At 43.0% G+C, this 23,939-nt stretch overlaps 1 protein-coding gene across 5 annotated transcripts in view; it reads left to right on the forward strand.

The window, feature by feature from the left end:
* Ank3 (ankyrin 3) overlaps positions 1 to 14,496 on the forward strand; it is a 300,411-nt gene extending 285,915 nt beyond the window's left edge. For 2 of the 5 annotated variants that reach the window (XM_051186874.1, XM_051186875.1), the window contains 3 exons: positions 5,032 to 5,115; positions 6,581 to 6,666; positions 13,038 to 14,496. In XM_051186874.1, the coding sequence (XP_051042831.1) occupies positions 5,032 to 5,115; positions 6,581 to 6,646 (150 nt within the window). In that variant the 3' untranslated portion in view covers positions 6,647 to 6,666; positions 13,038 to 14,496. Of the gene's footprint in view, positions 1 to 5,031; positions 5,116 to 5,246; positions 5,304 to 6,580; positions 6,667 to 13,037 lie in introns of all 5 variants that reach the window. The other 3 variants (XM_051186873.1, XM_051186876.1, XM_051186871.1) reach the window with 3 other exon arrangements.
* The last annotated feature ends 9,443 nt before the right edge of the window (positions 14,497 to 23,939 follow it).

Raw genomic sequence — 23,939 nt, forward strand, 5'->3', positions numbered from 1 at the left:
TCTCTGTCTCTCTCAGGTCCTGGGAAGTAAATTATTAAGCCTTATACATGCAAGTTCCCTACCACTGAGCTGTGTCTCCAACACACACACACACACACACACACACACACACATTTTGAGACAGGGTCTCATTAAGTTACTCAGGCTGGCCTTACACGATCTTACACTGTCATTTCACTCTTGGTCTTTACTCCCTCACTGGTTGGCAAAAGCTCTTACTGAACATCTTGTGTAGATGATAACTTCCCAGTACAGTAAGTGCTGGTGCTACCTTAAAGACAGCTTTCGGTAAAGTTAACCAATTCAACCAAAATTCCATAAAAATCACACATGCCTCTTTCTGTAGAGAGCAAGTGAACTTTGATCCAAATTACAAAATCTATGTTCAAATAAAACAAAGGCATTTTAGAATTATTTTAAGCAGGAATACAAAGTTTTTTAAGGCCATAAAGGCTGTATTATCAACAGACTATAATTACCTTTTGGGGGGTTTTGTTTAACTTTTTGAGACAAGATTTCTCTGTGTAGCTTTGGCTGTCCCAAAACTCCCTCTGTAGACCAGGCTGGCCTTGAACTTACAAAGATCCATCAACCTATCTGATTCCTGAGTACTGGGATTAAAGGCGTGTGCCATCACCACCTGGTTAATTACTTTATTCTTTAACTGCGTGTACACACCATACATGCATACTTATAATAAGTACACACACAAGCACACAGAGGAACACCCAGTCATACACATGTACAAACATACACACATGCACATTATGTGTTCATGCTATACACTTACATTCAGGATCATGCAAAGACATACTCACACGCACAAAGAGCTATAAGAGCAGTCTGAATCTTGTTCAGACTTTCTTTCACTCAATTATCAGGATTCTCTTAAATATATACCATGCTATTCCTTGGGGGGGAAATAAGTAAATACAATTCTTTCTTGATTTCCCTTCTCAACATGCCTTTTGTTTTCAATGTGATGATAAAATTATACTAAAAATGCATTTATCAGGACTTGAGAAACAGTGAAAGTGATTCCAGCTCAGAGGAAGAGCAGAGGGTCACGACCCGAGTCATTCGCCGGCGTGTGATTATAAAGGTACCAGCAGGCAGAAGCGATGGGAGGCTGCTGTGCCTAGCAGCCTTTAGTGCACTTTGGAAAGTTCAGCATGTTTGCTAACTAGCTGGCTCTCTTGTTTCTTTGTACTTGAAAGCTTGTCAAAGGACCACCCAAAAGAAAGCCGTGTTATGTGTCAGTGAGTGTGTCTGCACAAGTCTGTTGGACACGAGACAGCTATGACTCTGTCTGAAAAGCCTTGGCATTTGTATCCTGCCTTTCTCAGAATACAAGGACTTACTTGTCTTGGTGAGAAGGTAGTCCACAGTGAACAAGGTGCTCACTTAATACCCTAGAATCTAATGAGGAAAAGAGGGGAGCACCAAAGCCTCCTACTGCCCTGTCTTGGAAATGAAAGCCAATTCCTCATTTTTAAGCAGTGACTGAGTTTTCGGTCCCAGCCGGCATGGGTATGTCTGATAAAGGCAAAGGGAAGCTTTAGAAACTGGTTCTAATTATACTAACATGATCAAAGATGAAACTGAACTTGTAAGTCTAGGAAGCAGTTTTTGCTAGAGATGGAAATCCCACCTTCATACGGCACTGTTGAAATCGCCAAATGTTTGCATCACTCCCCTGTGTTGGTCTGTGTTGTGTGAGCACTCACCTATGCGTGGCAAAATCCACCTGAACCTTCCTGCAGCAGCCGGCCACTCACCTGCAGTGACCTTTTTGGACATGAGAACGGTTGAGTGGAAGGTGCAGGGAAGGCATTCTCCACACAGGACACCAAGAGTGACTCACACAGCCTGAGACTTCATGCGGGTATCTCTGAGAGACAGGAAGGAGAAGGGCACACTAAATAATGTTTATCAAACTCACACAATCCTAGTGTCAGGAAGGACAGAAGCTAAGAAGTTCACTCAACTAGTTTCCCTACATTTTTGTTTTGTTGTGGGTTTTTTTTTTTTTTTTTTTTTTTTTTTGCTGTTTTTCAAAACAGGCTTTGTCTGTGTAACAGTCCTGGCTGTCCTAGAACTAGCTCTGTAGATCAGACTGCCTGGATTAAAGGCATATGCTAGCATCCCCTGACTCCCTGCTTTTCATAATCCTCCTCCTTTGTATTTTTTTTTTCATGAAAGAATGGGGGAGGGGAACCTGTCAGATCTGCTCCAATATAATTTTCAAAGATTCTCAAAGTATTCGACCTTAAGTGATTTTTGTAAGTTTTGAGCTATCAAACTCAACAGTGAGTGAGCACCCCAAATACTGTCCAAACCATGAGTCACTTCTGTGGAAATCCTAACTGGCTAGGCCAATTTAGTGATGTTGACAGTGTTATGTTCAAGCATTTGGTTTGCTGTCTATAAAACCCTCACAGTGCATCACCGCTTGCATGCTCTATGAGATGGCAGAGCAGGGGCTCAGGTTTATCTGGCCTCCTTGCTCACTCCCATGAACGATACAAGTAAAATATCGAGAGAGAAAAAGAAATGGAAGGTCCCATTAGGCAACTTGGTTTTCATGTTACCCATGTGGTAACCTTCTGTTGCTTCACCCCAATCTTGTCCAGCAGCTGCCTCTTCAAATGGCTGACTGAACTCTACTAAAAATTGTTAGATGCAACGAAACCAGAAGGAGTGAATAACGAGGACTCACACAGCAACAGCCACACCTCTGAGCTGATGAAGAGTCTTTTCTTTGGTTCCCTAACCTTCTAGACATGTGTATCAGCAGGTCAACCTCAAAGTAGTTTTATTAGTGTGGGCATCACGTACATTTGAGCTTAACATACGAATAAAAATATACAGCATTCATGTATCTCTTAAACAGTATATGTTGGAAACCCTAAAATAGAAGGCCATAGCTTTCATGAAGCATACGTCTATATTTTATCCAAATGCCCACTCCCTGAAGTTGGGCTCCTTTTAGACAGAGTGAATAAGTGATAACATCAGAGGGTGTTCTTGGAGCTGGGAAGAGCCATCATGTTAAGAGTAAAATCACTATAGAGCCGCTCTGAGCAATGCCTTTCACTATGCTAGAGAAACCAAAAGCTAAGTCGCCTGCCTTATTGTTACAGGATATTACGGTTCAACAAATCTGACAAACGTAGGGTGCTTTCTGGTTATTATTTTCTGTTGGGATGGTAAAGACAGACTAAAAGGGCCTGATGTAGAAGCCATGAAGGAGTCAGGACCACTATCCCAAGGTGGTACCACCCATAATGCACTGCACCTCCACATCAATCACTAAGAAAATGCTCTACAGGCTTGCCTATAGTTCAATCTTATGGAGACAGTTTCTCAATTGAGATTCCCTCCTCTGAGATGATGGCTTGTGTCAAGTTGATATAAAACTAACCAGCACCATGGGTTGCCTACTAGACAGAGTGTCAGTTTTTGCAAAATATGTAACATCCATTCTGGTTTTGAAGTTCACTTTTTATCATGGACATAAAGCAAATCAACACACCTTATACTATCATTCCTAATATTCAGAGAAGTCTAGGAAAAAAAAGAAAAAGTGTGATGCCTCTCAAAGGGCTGCAAGAGGAAGTTCCATTGTGTCATCCTTAAACAGACCACTAGAGATGAAGACCCCAGACACATGCCCCGTGATATCTCTTCAAAATGGGGGGGGGGCAGAAATACTCTTGTAGATAGGGAATTTTATGTATGTAGAAGTAGTCTTCAAAAGCTAATTAGCAATTGTTCTCCCTCCCATTAAAGTGGTTCCAGAAACCCCTCCTTGAGACTACCAGACCTCTAACATAATTAATGAAGGGATAAAAAGGCATAGATTTTTAAAAATACCTATTCCATAAAAGTTTACTGGTCTTCCAATACAATCTACTCCTCTGGTGTAATGAGGAGCTACACAATTAGACAACTTTAACAGCTGAGCCATCTCTCCAGCCCTAGACAACTTTCTTTGGTCTCAAAGAGAGCCATCTGCATCTTTGACTGTGCATGCAAAGAGAACTAAGGAGACGAAGTGCTTACCTTCCAAACATTTGCAAGAAGCAATATGGCTCATTATTGATAAGTGGGGCTTTGAGTCTTCTGAAGGTATTAATCTAAGTCAACAGTTCATTTGTGCTTACATCTCCCTACCTGCTTCCCCCATTCCTCCCCCAGATTCTTTAAACAATTTCAAAATTAGCATCTTCCCATAGAAGGGCTCACTCAGAGCATGGTAAATGCATTTCTGTCTTGCTCGAGTCTACTAAGGTCTCTCCTTGTGTACCACTCAGAAAGCTGGGTGATCAGAAATACTATATCCATTCATGCTCTGACTACAGTAAAAGCCTCTCATGACCTTTTATTGGCACTTTTGCCATCTCTGTGCCTTTATCAATAATGTCAGATTAGTTTTCTGCCCTGTTGGCCAATTGGCCAATTACTCTCATGTATAATCTATGAAAAAACCCCACCCCACTCCCATCCCCACAAATGAGACTTTCTCTACCCTGAGCTTTTTTCATAATAATTCTTTCAAAAGAGTATTGCCCTTAGTACATGATTTCTTAAATATCTTTTCCCAGCTCAGAAACTGTCTTTACTCAAATTAGATAGAACCTGCTCCGCACAAAGTCTCTCAAGCTGTGGTGTGACTGATGACAGAGAGTGAGTTCGTCTATTCTGACCACTAATCACTGACTAATATTCGTTTCAACCAATCTCTTGGCTTTCCTGTGGTTAACTGCTTCTGAAAATTATTTCTTGGAATTTGTTGCCAACTACCATACATGCCTGAATACATGCTCAGGGTGCAAGACCGGCGGTTATCAACCATTCACTAACCAGCTATGAAGTCAATCTTGTCTTTCCCTGGAGAGGGAAGAACAGTTTGTGACTTTGCTGCAGCTCCATGGCCAGTGTGGTATGCTGTGTGGTGTGCTGTAAACCTGGATTGATACCCACCCACACTCTCTCTCATGTCACTAACCTCTATGCCACATCCTTTAGGGTGAGGAAGCCAAAACCATCCCTGGTGAATCCGTCACAGAAGAACAATTTACTGATGAAGAAGGCAACCTCATCACCAGAAAAGTAATCGCCATTGAGATTTCATACTTCTGGAGTTTAAATGCCCTGCATGAGAAACACCATTGTATGCAATAGGTTATAGTGCCCCCTGGTGACACAGATTGGTCCCTACTTCTTTCTGTTGCTTCCAACAGATCACTCGGAAAGTAATAAGACGGATTGGTCCACAAGAGGGAAAGCAGGATGAAGTGGTAATGTAGCGTGATTGCCAAGGAGAAAGTAGAGGGTAGCATCTCCATGAGCCCCTTGGGAAGCCTTGCTGACTCGCTGCTGCCCGGTGGATGCTTGGAGTGTTGTGTTGGCTTCTTCTGACATAGGCTTTGTACAGGGTCCAACCCATTTCCTTCATGCCACACCTGAATATACTTACTGTTTCCAGAATGATCATACAGAGATAATTTCACTTATTAGGGACAAAAATGTTCTGGTTGGAAGGAGAAAGAAAAGGTAGAATCCTTGGTCATCAACAGACCCCTTGAGAGGGTCCACCCTTGGCCTTCAGTGGGGTGCCTGTCTAGGACACTGTTAGGGTGACAGAGAGTTTGGCTCACAATTTTCATGTCAGGTCTATGTGCTTGTCCTGCCCATCACATTCTGTAGAAAAATATCAACTTAACCCTCATATCACGGCTTTGTGTTGCCCCATGTCCAACACTGCTAATACAGAACCCAACTTGAAACTATGAGTGTGGTTCAGCAAATAAATCTTTCCTGACAAAGAAGACAATATGCTATCATACTTTGCTGTTTCCCAATTCTTTATCAAATTTAAAAGTAGAAAGGTAAGTATTAAATATTATATTTACATAAGAAAAACACAAGCTGAAGAGTACTGAGGACCAGGTAAAAAAAGGAAGAAAGACCCCAATGCCTCATGCTAAATGAAAAACTATATGTGAAGTTTTTCACTCACAGAGAATTGTCCACATGGTAGTCAGGAAAGACAGCCCCAATCTGTAGAAATTGGTGCTATCTTGGACCAAGATAGAGAGGACAGTGTTGGTAACTGCATAAACTAAAGAGAAGCAGTAGGACCACCCATCACATCTAGTTCTTGCTTGGTGTTTATTTTGAAAAGTCCCTGTCATACTACAAGATACCAGTTATGGTTTTGCTGGCTGAAAAAAAATCATAGATTATTATTTTAACAGTTGGGGTCTGGGTGCCTTGTGAGTGTCAATGACGTTTTCTTCCACCGTATGTAGGAAACAGGCTGGCTGCTTTTTGAAATCATTAACCCTCTGTGCTGTGAAGTCTCATTATGCCGTAGTTACCTTGAAAGTGCTATCGCATGCTGTGGCCATGATGAGCTGGTCTGTGCAGTTAAGCCAAGCCGATTGCCTGTGTCTGAGGATGTCAAGTGGCCTAGGACTCTCACTATGCCTTCCTCATGCAGCCTCCAGGGACCAGCATGGGAACTGCTTCCAAACTCTTCCACTGCAAGAATGTAATGTGTGCTCTCCTTTAGCAGGGAGAAGGCTATAAAGTAAAGACGAAAAAAGAAATTCGGAACGTGGAGAAAAAGACCCACTAGTGAGAGTGACATCAGTCCAGGTGGGAAATGTACTTATGTCAGCAGTGATACTTAAAAGTTTCAAGAACTTTCTAGATTCCCTAGATAGGTGATTCACATCTTTCCTTTTTCTCTTCTTCACTGGGACAAACTTTGAACTTACCCCCGCTCATTTTCTGTATATGGGTACAGGTGTGTGTGTGTGTGTGTGTGTGTATGTGTATGTGTGTGTGTGTGTGTCTACACATGTGTGCACATACACACATATGCACATTAAACTTTAACTCCAGTTGGATCTATAAACATTCTCCATGTGTATGGCATCTGCTGAAGCAGGTGCAAATAGGATTCATGTCTCCTATTCTTTTAGGAGTCAGGTCTCCTATTCTCTTAGCATGAGACTCTTCATGACAGGCAGCAGCCATTCTTGTGGGAAGATTTCCAATCTACAATTCTAATGGACTGTGCTCAAAGCCAGCAGTTTTGGTTAAAATACAGCTGTCACCAAGCCTAAGTTAAATAGAATCAGATAAGTACATCTTTATTTTACATAAACCTGGGCACAATTAAGAGGTTGACCAGATGGGCTTTTTTGAAGTTAAATATTTAGTAAGCAGGCTGTGTTTACATTTGTTAGGACTTTGCCCTTGTTTTTCCTAACATTATTTTTCTGGATTTCACATTGTTTTTCCATACAGATTCAATCAGAAAGCCAATTTGAGTTGAGAAAAACAGTTTTGGAAAGTTATGTCCTTGAAGCCTCTCCTCTAAATCCTTTCAGCTCTGGGGTCAAAGTGACAAAAAGTGGGAATTCTAGTCTCATTTTCTTCTCTGTCCTCCCCTGCCAACAAAGAACCCTGACATTTGAGGGCAGAAATAAGGAATTGGGAAATCACTTTTGTTTTAGGTCCCTAAGGCTCAGATAGGATTGTACTTTATTTTGGGGATGGGGTCTCTTGGAGCCCAGGCTGGACTTGCACTTCTTGTGTACCTGAGGATGACCCTGAAGGCTAGATCCTCCTGCATGCATCCCCCTCCCAATTGCTAGCAGCATGCCACATGCAATTTATGCAGTATTGGGGATCAAAACCAGGGCTTCATGTATGTTAGGGAAGCGCTCCACATCTGAGGTGCATCTCCACCCTCCCAAGTAGATCCTTAGCTCTGCCTGACAAACACCCTTTCAGTATATGCTGTGCAGTAGCCTTACTGTGCCTTCTGTGAGGCCTTCAGTGGAATCGGCAACCCTATGATGCCTGCTGCACTAGACTCACATTGTGGGCTTTGGGTGGGAGCCAGTCCTCATGTTGTGACCATTGATGAGATTGAAAAATAATAAGAACCACAGATGTTCTAGAAACAGGATTCTCTGTGTGTTTCTTTGTGGCTCTTTAGTTCTCACAGTCTCCCCTGTTGGATTGGTGCCATTAGCATCCCTGGTTAACATAAGGAATAGGCCCTAAGAGGTTAAGAAAATTACCCAGCATCATTTAAAAGTGGCAGAACTAGGAAATAAACCCTAACAGGTTACCTCCAGAATGCTCATCTTGGGGCTAGCTGTAGACCTGACCTGGCAGTGATAGGAGGGTCCCCAAAGACAGAAGTAAGATGAGCTTAAATAAACTCCAGTTACTCATCTGTGAGATTCTGGTCTTTACCCTAAAACCAAAAGGAAATGATGAAATATGCAAGGCAACTGTTCTACCAACTGAGCTGACTGGTCCAGCCCATGGCCTTTGGAAAACTCTTACTTCGTAGTTCAGGCTAACCCAAACCTTGCAATAGCCTAACCACTGAGTACTAGGGTCACTGGCTCAGTGGTAGAGTACCGCCACCCCAGAATACACAGGCTGCCCCTGGATTCAGTCTCTAGCAGCACACACACACACCCTCATATTGCCTTCCTCAACCTGGGAGATGCATGCACGTAACCCTAGCTCTTCAGCAGCTGTAGCAAGACTATTTTGTAAGGTTTAGGGGACTCAGTGGCCATCAGTGATTTCCAATGGCTGAATCCTGGGCTGGGAGATCTCAGTGAAGCCATTGGTGACACAGGGGTGACAGAAAACAGGGATGCCAAAGTAGCTTGCCACCTATATGGATTTGGTCAAGTTACCTAATGTGTGCTGTCATTTCCTCAGGGGGACAGGGAAGGGGCTTGGAATGAAGCCAGAGTGAGCAACAATAACCCTCTGTAGAAGAACAATAGCAACACATCTCAGAGTTGTTTTAGAATTCAGTCCATTCATAGATGATTAAACTGCCTAGCAACAGTGGCTGCTAAGACCCCAGAAAGCCTTGACTAGGAGGCACTATTATAGAAGTCTTAGGGGATGCAAGAAGGAAATCAGGCTAGCAGCCTGCCAAGCCAGGCCGTCAGGACAAGTCACAGCAGCATGACTACCTGGCCCCTGCTTGGGTGAAGGTGGTTTACTACATTCACTATCCATGGTTCTCATAGTAAACTGAGGCAATCAGTAAAGCCTCGGGTGTCAGTTCCTTTGCACCAAAGACTGCAGCAGCAAGATCCCCAAGATGAAGCCAGAGGAGGTGGTGACCACCGTGCTTACCCCTCCACAGACTGAAGCAGTTCATCCCACTCAGGCCCCCGTCTCCGGGATGTTTTCCCAGAATGCGTCCAAGGCACCGATAATTGTCTGTCTGTTCTCCTGATACATTGTGGGCACAGAATTGAAGCCAGGTAGTGTGTGGCTCTTGGCCCTTGCTAAAACTCTTGCCTTTTTAAATTACCTGTGCAGCAGGGGACATGATACTGCCCTGTTATTAGGATTGATGTGGCTCACTTCAGAACAGTGCCAGATAGGCAATAAACACTTAATAAAAATGAAAGAAATATACTTTCTTTCCTTTAAAATATGCATTCATCTGTTCCCAGCATGTTTACTTTTCCTGGCTGGCTCTGCAGCATCCGATGTTTTTAACCCAAGTCACTGGGAATGAACAAATTCGAAAAGGCCTCATTTATTGCAATGAACTAAAGAGGAAATCTGTTCAGAATTGGGAGTTAGTTTAAACTAAGTTTTCAAGCCAAGTGTGCTAGTGCATGTCTATCATTCTAGCAGTTAAAGGATAGAGGCAGGAAGAGCAAAAGTTCAAGGCCAGCCTTGACTACATGAGACTCAGTCTCCAAAACGAAAACCAATGAAACACTTAAAAGAGAAACCAAAACTAAAAGAAAAGCAAACCTTAATGTTAGAGTATGGTTTTCTATTGTAATGAGAAGCATTGCTTTAAAAAAAAAAAAAAAAAGAAAGAAATATGGGCCAGCAAGATGGCTCCACAGGAAAAGGTGCTTGCCACCAAGCCTGCTGTGGTGGTTTGAATGAGAATGGCCCCATAGGCTCATATTTGAATGCTTGGTTCCCAGTTGCTAGATCTGTTTGGGAAGGATTAGGTATGGCCTTGTTGGAGGAAGTGTGTTGCTGGAGTAGGCTTTGAGGTTTCAAAAACCTACACCATTCCTAGTTCGCTCTCTCCCTCCCTCTTTCTCCCTCCTGCTTGTAGGTCAAGTTGTAAGCTCTCCTCAGTCTATCTGAGAGCCTGCCTGTTGCCATGCTCCCTGCCATGATGGTCTTGGCTCACCCTCTGAAACTTGAAGCTCCCAAGAAACCCTACAAATTGCCTTGGTCATGTTGTCTCGGCCCAGCAATGTAAATGTAATTAAGACACCTGAAAGGCTGAGTTAATCCCCAGGACCCACACGATAGAAAGACAGAACCAGCTCCCACAAGTTGTCCTCTGACTTTCCACACATAGGTTGTGCCATGCATATGTATGTGCACACACACGCTAAATTAAACCATAACATAGAATTTAAAAGACTCAAAGGAAATAGTCCTAGCACCATGGTAAAGAGAAGGGAAAGGGGATGATCTGGGGAATGGATAGGTGGGGAATGAACAGGAGAACAGAGCTGAATTCTCTGTGTGCACAGAGCAGATTCCATGGAGTCTGGCAGGTGCGAGGCTTCCTGCAAAAGTGGATCTGTCTCTTTAGAGCCCACAGTCTGCACTTTCAAGGAGAAGAGAAATTAAAAGGAGTTTGAATAATAGGGAGGCATTCCATACATGTTGATTAGAGAAGGAGAGTCTAAGTGGATATGAACTCAGGAGCGTAGATGATTTGGAATGCTATGTGTATCAGATAGGCCATGCTATCTGAGTTTCAAAGTAAGGCAGGAGGCAAAGAGTGGTGCCATTAGGTACATGAGGTGTTATAAACTAATGTCTAGGCTTACCCTTGATCTATAAACCAGGAGCCTCCAGTGTAGGTCACCCCAGGTGGCCATGTACACATTAAACCTTGGGAAGCATGCCTCCAGTACCCATTGTTGCCACTTGCGTTTGATCCAAACCCTGAAACTAACAGAACAGTTGAGATGGGGGTAGACTGGGAATTGACATATTAAATCCTATTGTGCAGCCCAGTTTGAGAACCAAGTGAGAATGTGCCCTCAGTAGATGATACAGGGAATTAAATTCCCAGTTGTGCACTTGGCTGGACTGCTGAGGGCTACAGGTGTGCAAAAATAAATAAATAAATAAATGAATAAATAAATAAATAAATAGCTGGATACTTCCAGAGGCCTCTAAAGGGACTCTCATTTATGCCCCAGAGACTATACTGGACCTGGAATTGTGGTCTATTAAGTATCTGTTAAAATGTTCCTTAAAATGGAAATGAGTTAGTGTAAAAGCATGGGCATGGCTATGGATTTCTCCCACCTTCACATATGAAAGACTATACCAAATCCATGGAAACATCCCTCCTTCAAATGTATCTTAAGTCCTTTCTGTTAATTGTCTACACTCAGAGGAGGGGATTCTATTTCTGCAGGGTCATCACCTTGGTCCCTGTCCTCATAACATCCCATCCACCAGAGGGCGCTGTCACCACAGTTCATTTTCTAGCAGTTGCTTAGTCAAGGTTCTCAGCCTCTTGGAGTGGCACTGTTCTTGGTATAAAATGTCTATATAAAATGTTATCCATCCATTAGCATTCCCATACCCATGGAGTTGAAACCCGTGTTCTGGCTGCCTGACTGCAAACAAGATTTGAAGGATAACTATTGCTTTTAAAAAATAACCACCTTGTAGAAGGACATAATTAACCGAATCTTATAGTTAAAAACATACCCACTCTAGAAAGACAAAATGTTGGCTTATATTGGGAAGATAAAGGTTTTGTTTTGTAATACAAAATTAACTTGGGAAATTAGCTTATTAGAGAATGTAGACAAACAGATGGGAGTGATCTCATGTTTATAGACACTTAGAGATTACTAAACTCTGTCATAGGAGAAGTATGGTACGATTAAAAAAAAAAACAAAAAACCTTACATTCTAGGAAGCTGGGAGATATGAGGGAAAGTTTAGAGGATAGTGCTGGGAATTCATCTTCCCTGAATGAAGAGAGTAGCATGATCACAGAGCCATGTAGCAGCCTGGTGCCTGGAAGATTAGGATTTAATGACAGAGACCAAGGTGTGAAAATTGTGATGGACAGGGTTTGCCCACCTCTGTAATTGGATCTACCGAAGCGAGTCACTTTCCTTCCCTGGAGGAGGGCAAGTGCTGAAATCTCAGAGAAGTGGGTACTTTAGTGTTCTTGGCTCAGATCACAGGGGACCTGGGGCAGGGAGGTCAGTAGCAGCAAACAGACATGAGAAAGGCAGCCAGACCCATAACAGGAGATGGCAAAAGTTGTTCAGAGTGTTTACATGGGGCAGGATGTCATGGGTGATCCACCCAGAGAGAAGAAACCTGTCTGGGCAAACAAGCTCAAGGTCACCAGGACACCTCTGTCCCTGGCACAAGCCAGATTCTTTCTAAATGAGCTGCAGCAAAGAACAGGCTGTTTGTTGTTTGTGAGTGAACAGGGGTTTGTTTTTTTTACCTTGGACTTGTGACCATTTCCTGAGATACCCCAGGACAGTGGTCCTCGACTTACCTAATGCTTCGACCCCCAGCCATTTCATTGTTACTTCATAACTGTAATTTTGCTGCCGTTGTGAATGGAAATGTAAAATATCTGGTATGCAACTCGTGTGTGGGTCGTGGCCCACAGTTTGAGAACCAGTGATCTAGAGTCTGGTCTGCTGAGGTATTTCCCAGGCAGCCAACATACCCTGTTGACAAGAACTGGGCCCTTGTTCTCTGAACCCTGTATGATGAACAAAGTCATTATAGATAAATTCTCCTTTATATATACAGATAAGATCCATCGGTTGGGAAGCCCAGGTTTCGGACTCCACACCACATAACCTAGGCACTGTGATTGGGGCAGGATGGATCAGGAGTTCAGGGTCATCCTAAGCTACATAGCAAGTTAAAAAAATAAAAAAAAAAAGATAAAATGAAAACTAAACTCACTGCTGTTTCTCCTTCCACAGGACCATATGTTCGTACTGCCAGTATTGAGAAATTAACCAGAGATCAGCCAGAAGGAAAATATTTACCAAGAGGGGAGTTTGGAGCAGTTGCCTCCACACATCAATGATGCGACTTTTTTTTTTTTTCTAATGCAAAAGGAAAAAACAGCTACTCACATTTTTTTATTTAGCATGAGCCAATTTACAGAGCATGGAAACTCACTCTCATTCCCGGGATTGACACGTGTGCACTGAGCAATGCAGTATAAGACACAAGAAGCCATGTTGTTCAGACTTGATCAAGTGATTTGGTGTCATTTTCAAAGAAAACACAACTGTGTGCCAGGATGGACAGAAGATGGCATGAACAGATCAAGAAAGAAACTCTAAAATTACTGAATCCACAACAGCTCGCCTTATTTTTCTTGGACCCAATCTGTCAGGGTATGAACACTATTTGTTTCTTTTTTAAAGAAAAAAAAATAAACATCAATAGTTTTGCTGTAAATAATAACACTGTAAATTCTAACAACAAAAATAGGATAAATGTTGATAGGCACCTGGCTCATAGAACACAGACAAGATATCCCAGGCGCATCTAACAATAGGAGTTCCAGTGACTTCACCCTGGACAAGGAGGAGGACCTGGGGTGTGCAGAAACTCTTCACTGACTCTTGTATATTAGCAATTATAATGTTTGTACACGCAAAACTGCTAGCTTGATTTTAAAAAGAAAATGCAAATCTTTAAAAAAAAAAAATCTGCTGCAAATTTAAATAATTCCCCAAATGAGGAATTCTGTAGTTCTGTGAAAAATTTTTTTTCTTCAGAATACTAATATTTTGATGCATGCATATTACCTTATTTTGATTAAACCTTTTCCAATTTTGCAAACACTACAGTCTCCTGCAACAGAGGAGATTTTATCTGTAAACACAAAGTCCTTCATCTAATATTTGTTGCTATCGCCAATTTTTCAATGAAATGACCAAAAATGGAAAAAAAAACCCACACAAAACTATACAGTAGTTGCTTGGGGGTGGGAGGGGGGCTGTTAGTGCTTACAGGGGGAAATGCTTGCCACTGTAGAGGTGGATGGTGCTCACAAGAGGCCCTGGACATGGGTATTTGAAAATGGACTGATCAGAAACCCATATCTAGGAGAATGGCAGCACACTGTCAAGAAAAGAAAAGAAAAGAAAAAAAAATCACTGTTATTGTGTACTGGCTCTGAGATGTAGACCCTTTTCAGTAAGCCAATCACTTGTAACCACCCTTGCAGTGTCATATTAGTTAGTAAAGGCTGCGTTTTATAGGGCATTTTTCCTTTGGGTTTCGGTGAGGTTCCTTTATTCACTATCTTCACTTGAAATTGGCCTCCATGGACACCTAGCTCTAGATAACATGTATGAGAGAAGTGGATGCTGGATAACCTAGTCAACTATTTAAGCATAAAATAAATTGTGTTCAACTCTTCAACTACCTGGGCTCTACAGTGTCCTTGTGTCCTCTGGCAAAGCGCAGCAGTCTAACCCGTAAGTCACAGGAGTCCCATCTGTGCCTTTGGTCACTAAAGCAATAGTCTGGAACATTCTGTCCTCCCCTGAAAACACCCACCTTTGCATAAACTCGTGTGCGTTTTTTGTGGGGGGGGGCTAAGAATTAAAGATGAAGCCATCTTTGCTCATATCTACTTAGGCTGCCCCACCCTACAAAAGAAGTTAGGGTTTATACAGCCAGCGTGTCAAGAAGTTATTGATTGCTGCTCCCAGGAAACCTACAGTTCTTTTAGCGCATAAAGCATTTGTTTGGTTTTTTTTTTTTTTTTGTCATTGGTTTTGGGTTTTTGGCTGTTTGGATTTTTGTTGTATTTGAGATCAGCTCTCAAATGTTTATTTAGTTTAAGTGATATTTGTTGTCAGAGCTTACAAATTGAGAGATTTTATGAGTACCTCAAGATTTTTCCTTTTTTTTTTTTTTTTTTTTTTTTTTCTTTTTGTACTGGGTGTATACCCTAAGGCTTCATTGCATGCTAAACAAGTGAACTACCACTTGGCAGTACCTTCTGCCTTCTTTTGATATTTTTGAGACAGGGCCTCACTAACTTGTCCAAGCTGGCCTTGACCTTGTGAGCCGCCGTCTGCCTTGTCAACTTCCAGGCCTGTGCCACTAGGCTGGATATGACTTCTATTGAGAAGCCACATTTGGCAGCCTTGGGCCTCTATTCCAAAAGACACTAAAGCCGTGATCCCTGCTCTTTCTAGCCAGATGTGTAGTTCCCCCAATGTATCAGCCTCATGTCTTACCCTAACCTTATAGGCACTTGGATTTTGGGGCCCATTAACTTCAAGAGTCAGAATTACAGAAGGAAAGATGCCATGCCATTCCAACTTTTACCCCAGCCCATAGCCTGGAGTGGTGTCTGTCATCATCCCTAAACTGCAAGTACATCACTAACTTTTCTCCTGAATACATTCCATTCATTGACTCAGTCCTTAGGACCGTAGTGTGAGTTAGATACTACCTTTGATCATAATAGGCCCCATATAGAATTAAATAAGTGTGCAATGTCATTCAAGGCTATCAGTGCCTGTCCATTGAATATTGCCATCAAGTTGTGTGGATGCTCTCCAGAAGGGATGCAATACCAGGCAGAAGACAGGTATGGAGAGAGCCTACTTGCTCTAGAGAAGCCACTCTTAAACAAGGAAATGGAGGGTACATTTGCATGCCATTTTGCATGACATCCCCTCCTTCCTTCCACCCATCAGAATCTTATATACAAGCTGACACTCCTGAAAGATTTTTAAAAAATATCCTCAACATTAGAATGTAAGAATTTTAACCTACCATTTAAGAGCTATGAATCCCTTGTGAGCAATTATTTGGATCTAGAAACTTCTTATTAGGGAAGAAGGGGTTAGGGTACATACTTAGAAATATGACAGCAGAAACAGGTAACGGCTTCAGATGATGCCAAAACCATGAAGTCTCTGAAGACATTTTATTTACATCTCTAACGTGTGTGTGTGTGTGTGTGTGTGTGTGTGTGTGTGTGTGTGCGCGCGCGCGTGTGCACTGAATGGGGCATATGTTTGTATTTCTGGTATACAGTCTGACTTGCCAGCTCATTCAAATGTATTTAAGTTTTGATATTTCTGTAAAAAAGGGGGGGGGGAATGAACTGTGACTGATAAAATCCTGAGACTTGCCAGTTTTCTTTTTGTTTTACTTATATCAAATTCCTAAGTTTGTTGACCTGAAAGGTATTATTGAATGCATTGCTAAAGGATGGGTTGCTTCTAGAAGGGACACTCTTCACTGGCCATTCAAGCAGCAGTTGTCTTTCTCACGTTGGCATATTCCTGAATTCCACCATGTTCTTTTTAGCATAACCTTGGGGATGGTACAATTGGCATTTCTCTCCACAGTAAATAAACAGCAAAGGAAATGGTGGTTTGCTCGCCTTTATTCAAAGCAACAGCTCCCATTAGACTGAGAAATATGGGCGGAAGCCACAGGAATAGCAGCAACTGCTAACTTCCTCTGGCTAGAGCCCACAATGTAGAACCTTGTGCCTCATCCAAGTGAATGTTGGTATGCGTTTTGTTGGCCAGGCACTGCCACATTAAAAGATGTATCATTGCTTCTCTGACATGAATGTTGAGAAGTCAACATTTCCAAGGTTAGTCTCTGATGCACATTTTTTTTAAGTTCTTTTAATCAGAGTCAAAAGGCATGGTGTCTTTATTTTCATTGGTTCCCTGTTTCCTAAAACAAAAATGACAGAGTAGATTCTGATAAGCATCCTTGGTAATGGGCCAGATAGCTATTCATTCAAAGGCAGGGCCATGTGTAGCCCAGGCTGGCCTTGAACTTTCTGTGTAGCTCAAAGTGGCTTTCAACTTGCGATCCTATTGTCTCCACTCCTGAATGCTGGAACTGCAGGTGCACACAACACCACTGCACCCAGTCTATGCAGTGTTGTGGGTAAAACTTGAGGCTTCATACATGCTGAGCAAGCACTCTACTGACCAAGCTATATCCCCAGCATGCTTTTACTTATTTAATAGAATCAAAATCTCTGGTTCAAGGGGAGGGGGGATGACATTTAGCATTACTTACAGCTGTGTGCCATAAGATGAGCATTGGATCTTCTGTCCCCTGTGCTTCCAGAGTTAGGACTGCGTTCACTCTGTAGGACATTCAGAGACCTCACCAGGTCTAGGGGAGTTCCATGGCAGAGCTGGGATAGACATGTTTATAGGATCCTGGGGGCGATGAGATGCAGGGACCTTGAGGGATACAGGGATACACTAGGAGCAACAATAGCCGGAACCTTTTCTCTGGGCCCACCAGAGAATTCCAGGAAGAAGAGGAGGGGTAAGAGGAAGGAAGAAGAAGGAGAAGGAGGAGAAGAAAAGAGAAGAAACACCTGGCTTTGTTTGCCTCCAGTACCTTCAAACAAGTACTTGACTGTTCTCTTATACAAGTCATAGAACAACATTGAGAACTGGATTCTGTAGTGACCCCTTGGCCCTTTCACAAAACTTCTGTGTGATGTTCACCACAGGGTCCTTAGAGGAAGCTATGTGGTCCTTAAGGGAGAACACACATCATCCTGTACCCAGCTACACTTTTACTTCAAGTGGGGATCCCTTTCACCAGCTATGGTTTTAATCCTTCCCTTCATCACTCACCACCGAGAAAACCTGAACCCCTGCAACTGCTTTGGCTGCCTCATGATATTGCTAAGTGCTTGCTGGGTTGCTAAGCACCAAAGGGTCCAGAAATTACATCCTGGACTTCTTTGGGCCACTTCCAGCCTGCAGAGATGTTTGGAGTACATGAAGTTTGAACTGAAGGGCAACATTTGGAAGGAAAAAAATCAAGTGCTTTTAAGTAGAAATTCAATGGCAATTCTCTTTAAAATCTGAAGATGTGACCATGACATTTCAGGAATTATCTCCAGCAGCAATCACCAGCCATAGAGAATGAGCACTATTTGGCTTATCCATCACAACACCTCCCCCTCCCTTTTATTCCCATTTCCTCTAAAACCTAAGCAGTGTTATACATTTCAACTCCCAGTCTTCATTTACTGAGGTTGAAGGAAAGGGAAGGTGGTAAATTGATGCTGTCCTGCCTAGAGTCATTCATTAAAATACTCCTTTTGGGTGAGCTAAGCATCTATTTATTGCATCATTGTCCCCTGGTGGAATAAAGGAATGAGTCAACAGGAAAGAGAAAGGTTTAGCATTTGCTTCTTTAAGCTCATCTAACCGTACATTCAGTGACCACCATTATTCAGCAGCCCACCCTAGCATGAGCACCATCAGGGCCCTTCCCCCAACCTTCAAAGTGGAGATGACAAAAACACCATGACAGATTAAGTATTATGAACAGTTTTCCTGCCAGCCTGGTCCCACAGCCGCATCAGCCCCAAATAACACACAGAGATGCTATATTAGATATAAAACTGTTGGCCTGCTACTAGTGTTTCTTATTGGCTAGTTCTGTCTTAAATATTAACCCATTTCTATTACTCTAAGTGTTTCCACGTGGTCTTGGCTTACCAGAGGAGGGCATGGAGTTGTGCTCTCTCAAGTCCCTACATGTTAAATCTCTTCCCTACTATTACCTCTCTCCTCATCTCCTAGTCCCACCTATCTTGCTTTCCTATTGGCCAGCAGTGCTTTATTCATTAACCAATAAGAGAAATATATTTACAGAATTACATCTCCTATCAGATAAGCCCTAGAAAATACTGGAATGCAGTTTCAGAAGTTCAGTCTGCTGGGAAAAGAAGACGGTGGTGTGGGGTGGAGTGGGGCCCTGTCACCTTTGAGCATAGCTGCTGCACTTGTAAGCCATGCTCACTCACCAAAATTAAGTGAGATTGGAAAGACCTATAAAGAGAATTTCAACAAAAACCTTATAACATTTTTAAAGTTATTTAACTCGCTCCAAGAATACAAATACAAGTGTGTCTTAGTTCCCAGGACACTGGATCTAAGTGTAAACAGTTAACTCGCCACAATGTTTTTCTCCCATCCATCAAGATTCACATAACCTTAACCTCGCTCCAAAACATCTACTGCCGATGCTTACCCACAATGGAAACTTGGCTATACCAAGTGAACACTCCCACAAGTCAGTACTCAGAGCTACATCTTTGATAGTTCTTCTAGTAGTTTCCTTATTCCTCATGTATAAGGAGGTGGCTGGAAAGATGACTCAGTGACTCAGAGCAGTGACTGCTCTTCTAGAGGAGCTGGGTTCAATTCCCAGCACCTACATGGCAGCTCACAACCATCTTTAACTCCTGTACCAGAGAATTCATCCCCCTCATCTGCCCTCCAATAGTACTGCATGCACACAGTACAGCCACACATGACTACAAAACAAGCCTACAGGTAAAAATATAAATAAAGGGCAAAAAAATTTTTTTTAAAAGAACAAGGAGGACCCTGCTACCCACAGTAGAGTGTACATCTGGGCCAACAGTATGTGTTCAGCTTCACACATGTAGATTTGCTTGGCTTCCCTGGTAGATCTTTCTCAAGGCTGCTGTTCCTGCCTGACAATGCAGTCTTGTGCATAGATCACCGCAGGCTGTCAGAGCTTAGATAAGTGAAGGCCAGAGCTGCAGACACCACAGCTCAGCTCGATTATCTCTGCTCTTGTGATGTCTTCCCCAAACATAGCCTGAAGAAAGGAAAAGGCTACAAAGCTGCTGGGAAATGACTCAGTGGGTAAAGTGCTTGCTGCAGAGGTGAGGAGCTGAATTTGAACCTCCAAAAACCAATGTATGAACAGCCAGGCATAATCACATACCAGTTTCCCCAGTTCTAAGAGCTGGGGGTGGGCTAGATGTGGCCACATCTCCAAACCCTACTATAGACAGCCAGCCTGGCAAAAACAATGAACTTCAGGTTGAGGGACACTGTCTCAAGAGAGTAAGACACAGAATGACTGACAGAGAATGTCACCTGACATCTTTTTCGAGCCACTGTTTGGATGCTCAACTCACATTCTGCAAGAACATGCACACGTCATTCAAAAAGAGCCCATGAAACCTTATCCCATTCTAGGGGATAGTGCTCTCAAAAATGTAAAGAGAATATAAACCTGGTGGGTATCCTGGTGACAGGGTTTATCTGTAATCAAATTGTGTCTCCTAGCTCCATAGAGGACAGAAGTCACATTGTCAATTGTCTGTGGAATCCAGGCTTTGGGAAGTAGAGAGCAGGAGTGGGCTGTGCCTCACACAGTGGCCTTTGAGGATGGGTCCATTTCCTTTCTCCGCTGTTTCTGCCCTTTGTGGTAATATTTTGTTTATGATTTAACAAATAAAGCTTGCCTGAAGATGAGAGTGCAAAGCTAGCCACACTAATTAGCCATAGAGGCCAGGCAGTAGTGGCACACACCTTTAATCCCAGCACTTGGGAGACAGAGGCAGACAGATCTCTGTTAGTTCAAGGCCACCCTGGGCTATGCAACCCTGATCCAGTCTAAAGAGAAACAGCTCACACAAAGGTGATTCCAGTGCTTGGGACCCATGCCTTTAATTCCAGTACTAAAGAGGAATATAAATTGGGAGGAGAGACAAGAGCTTAGGATTCTGAGGTTTGGTGGAGAGCAGTGCAGTCTCAGCAACAGTGCAGTGGGGAGAGTCTGAGGTTCAGTGGATGGGTCACCCCTTCATTGTCTGAGCACTGGTAGAGGTGAGAACTCTCCACTGGCCACTTTGCTTTCTGATCTTCAGCTTTAACCCCTATTATCTGTCTCTGGATTTTTACTATTAAGATCAAGTAGGATTCATGCTGCACACCATGACCCTGAACTAGCTTAAACAATAAAATAGGAGCACATGCTTGCAAATATGGGTCTATGCATGCTTTCCAGACTAACTTCCGGTCTGGAGCAGAGGTAAAAGTGCGGGGCACAACCATAGTCAAACACAAAGGATATGCTGCGGAGTGATGTTTAAAATATCGACAACTATTTCCAATTCTTTTGCCCAATAAAGCATGTCCGTCACTCCTGTGTCCAAGCCCTGCCATGTCTCTTAAGTTTGCAGAAGGCAAATAGTTGTGGGCTGTGCTGTGCAAATAATTATGTGCATAGATGTCCATGGGTGCACATGTGGAAGTCAGAGGACAACCTTAGGTTTTGTTTCCCAGGAATGCTGTCCCCCTAACTTTTGAGACAGGCTCTCTCACTGTCCTGGAACTCACCAAGCAGGATGGCCAGTAAGCCCCAAGCATTCTCTTGTTTTTGACTTTCCAACACTGGGATTTCTAGAGAGCACTAGAGCACTAGTATGCTATATCTGGCCTTTTAAATGAGGATTCTGGGTACTGAACTTGGACCCTTAGCATTTTATTGAGCCATCGTTTCAGCCCCTATACAACTTTTTTTGATGTGCAGCTAATCACACACTATGAGGCTGGTGTCCCTCTGTATATCAATTAATTCCTGAATCAGCTAGAGGGACTTCCAGTCACCTCAGGCCAGTGTAGTGTGGGACATCAAAGGGATGCCTGTCACCTCATCCCCATGCAATGCAGTGTTCCCTCAGCCAGTCAGAGAGGGTACCCATACCACTATCACAGCCCACTATGTTGTCCCCTGCAGGATTTCGCACTGAGGAGCCCTCTTAAGGACTGCTTCAGTTTTACATTTTGTTGTGTCATCTCACTACACCTTAGACCAATGATTAGGTAAACAGGCCACTCACTGGTTTCCATGCTAGATGCCCCTATTGCCTGTCTGTTTTAAAATAGGAAGCTGGGTGAGAATGCCATTCAACAGTCTTTCTAAGCATACTGTTTGGTTCTTCTGGGTCTTTGATTCTCAATTGCAAGGCTTTCCTGGGAAGAAGTACTTTATGATCTGGTTCAGTCCTTATGCTGTTACAGAGGAGTTTGTATGCAACATTGTCCTAGCTATAGTAGCTTTCCTTACGTTACTAGAAGACAGGTTCATTCAATCCATTTGAATTCACTGTCTCCTCATCAGGGGAACTTTCAACCTAGCCTCCAAGCATATCAGCATTTGATCCCCCATAACATCTGTCACCAAGATCACTTTATTTGTCCCTTCTTTAGCATCCAGCTTTTACACTGGCTGTCCCCAGGGCAGTTAGCACAAGACCTGGCACTGATGGGGACTAAGGACATCTTGACTAGGTGAAGGATGGATCAGGGCACAAGAAAATGTGGCTAAGGACACACATCTTTCCAAGAGTGTCAAAGTCAGGGAAAACCAACCCCATCTCTAGTGAGTGACTCACTGGGAACTATCAAAATGACCTGTTTGCCTTTGACAATTGACTACAGATCACTGCCAAGAGAGATTGTCTGAGAACCCCTTCTCCACAGCACCATAAGAATGTTCTCAGCAGCTGGCAGGCACCATCACGATGTCTTTCCATCTTGTGTCAAGAACATGATGAGACAGCATTAATATCATCTGATGTGCGTCACAACACCAGATAGTCAAATGGTTCCCTTTGAGTCAATCAAGAAGTGCCGCAGCAGCTCTTGAACCCTCGTGCTAGGAAAAAGCCATTCTCGCTGACTGAGTGTAACCCTCAACAGGGAAGCAATGACTGACGGGGAAATGGCTGCAGCACCTCACTGCCCAGTCTGGAGCTTCAATATAAGTAAGTCTATGGCTCTATGAAAGTCGTAATTTACATACTGGTGCAGGAGAGAGGACTCAGAGGTTAAGAGTGCTTGTTGCTCTTGCAGAGGACTGGAGTTCAATTTCCAGCACCCACATTCAGCAGCTTACAACCACCTGTGACTCCAGTTCCAGAGGATTAGATACACTCTTCTGGCCTCCTCAGATACCCACAGATGTACACACGCATGCACGTACATATGTGTGGTGTGTGTGCATGCACACACACATACTTAAAAAAATAAACCTAAAAAAAATCACATACTGCTGGTCCTGGTACCATTAATGAATGATCAAGACTGTAGAAACTTGAGGGCAAATGCCCCTGCCAAAAATCACAGGGCTCCATTAATGCTCATGAAATATTATGATGAGGAAAGTCTGGTCTAGAATTATTAGCTGTTAGGGTAATGAAAAAGTGCAAGAAATCTCTATGAGGTGCAGGAATGAGTTCTAGATAAATGCAAGTACTGGCAGATAGCAAGTTCAACTCAAGGGCTACTTAGTTGATGCTGGGTCAAAGCACTGTTACACACCCATCTACATCCTGCCTATCTGGCAAAATAAGAAACTGAACTCAAAAAGCCTTAATCTAGTCAAAAAACCAAGATGTGTTCTAAAATATAACATAGAAAAACATGGAAGGGAGTGGGAATTAAATATGTACATGAAGATAAAGCAGGAACAGGCCTGTACATGGCCAGGACTCCATGTATTGACTGCTCCTGTGATGATGTAACTTTGTGTCCTGGTGATTGCTGAGACAGTCTTCCTGTGCAGCCCAGGGTGGCCTGCAAATCGCTTCATAGTCCAGAGTAACCTCCAATGCATTATATGTATCCTAGTATGGCTTCAAGCATGCCTTAACCTCCGGAGCCCATGACCATTACGGTTCTTAATATTATAACGTCTATGATGCTCTTCACATTACTGTAGATACAATTAACTGCCAAAGACATGCAGAGAGCCTTACACACAAAAGCTACCCCATGAAAACACCAGCTGAATGAATGAGCATGCACCTAGAGGTGAAATTTGTAGAAGAACTTCTAGCTGGAGAAGGCAGAGGCCTTGGCAGATGGAGCTTTAAGAAAAAGAGGCACCCCCAGAGGCCAGAACACAGGCTGGCATAGAACAAAAAGAGAGACGAGGTTAACATGGAAAAGAAAGTCTCACCCTCAAGAGCCTCAAATGCTGTCAAGAAACTTAGGCCTTCTAGCAGCCAGCCCTGT

Source organism: Phodopus roborovskii, unplaced genomic scaffold (assembly GCF_943737965.1).
Source record: "Phodopus roborovskii unplaced genomic scaffold, PHOROB, whole genome shotgun sequence".
NCBI lineage: Eukaryota > Metazoa > Chordata > Mammalia > Rodentia > Cricetidae > Phodopus > Phodopus roborovskii.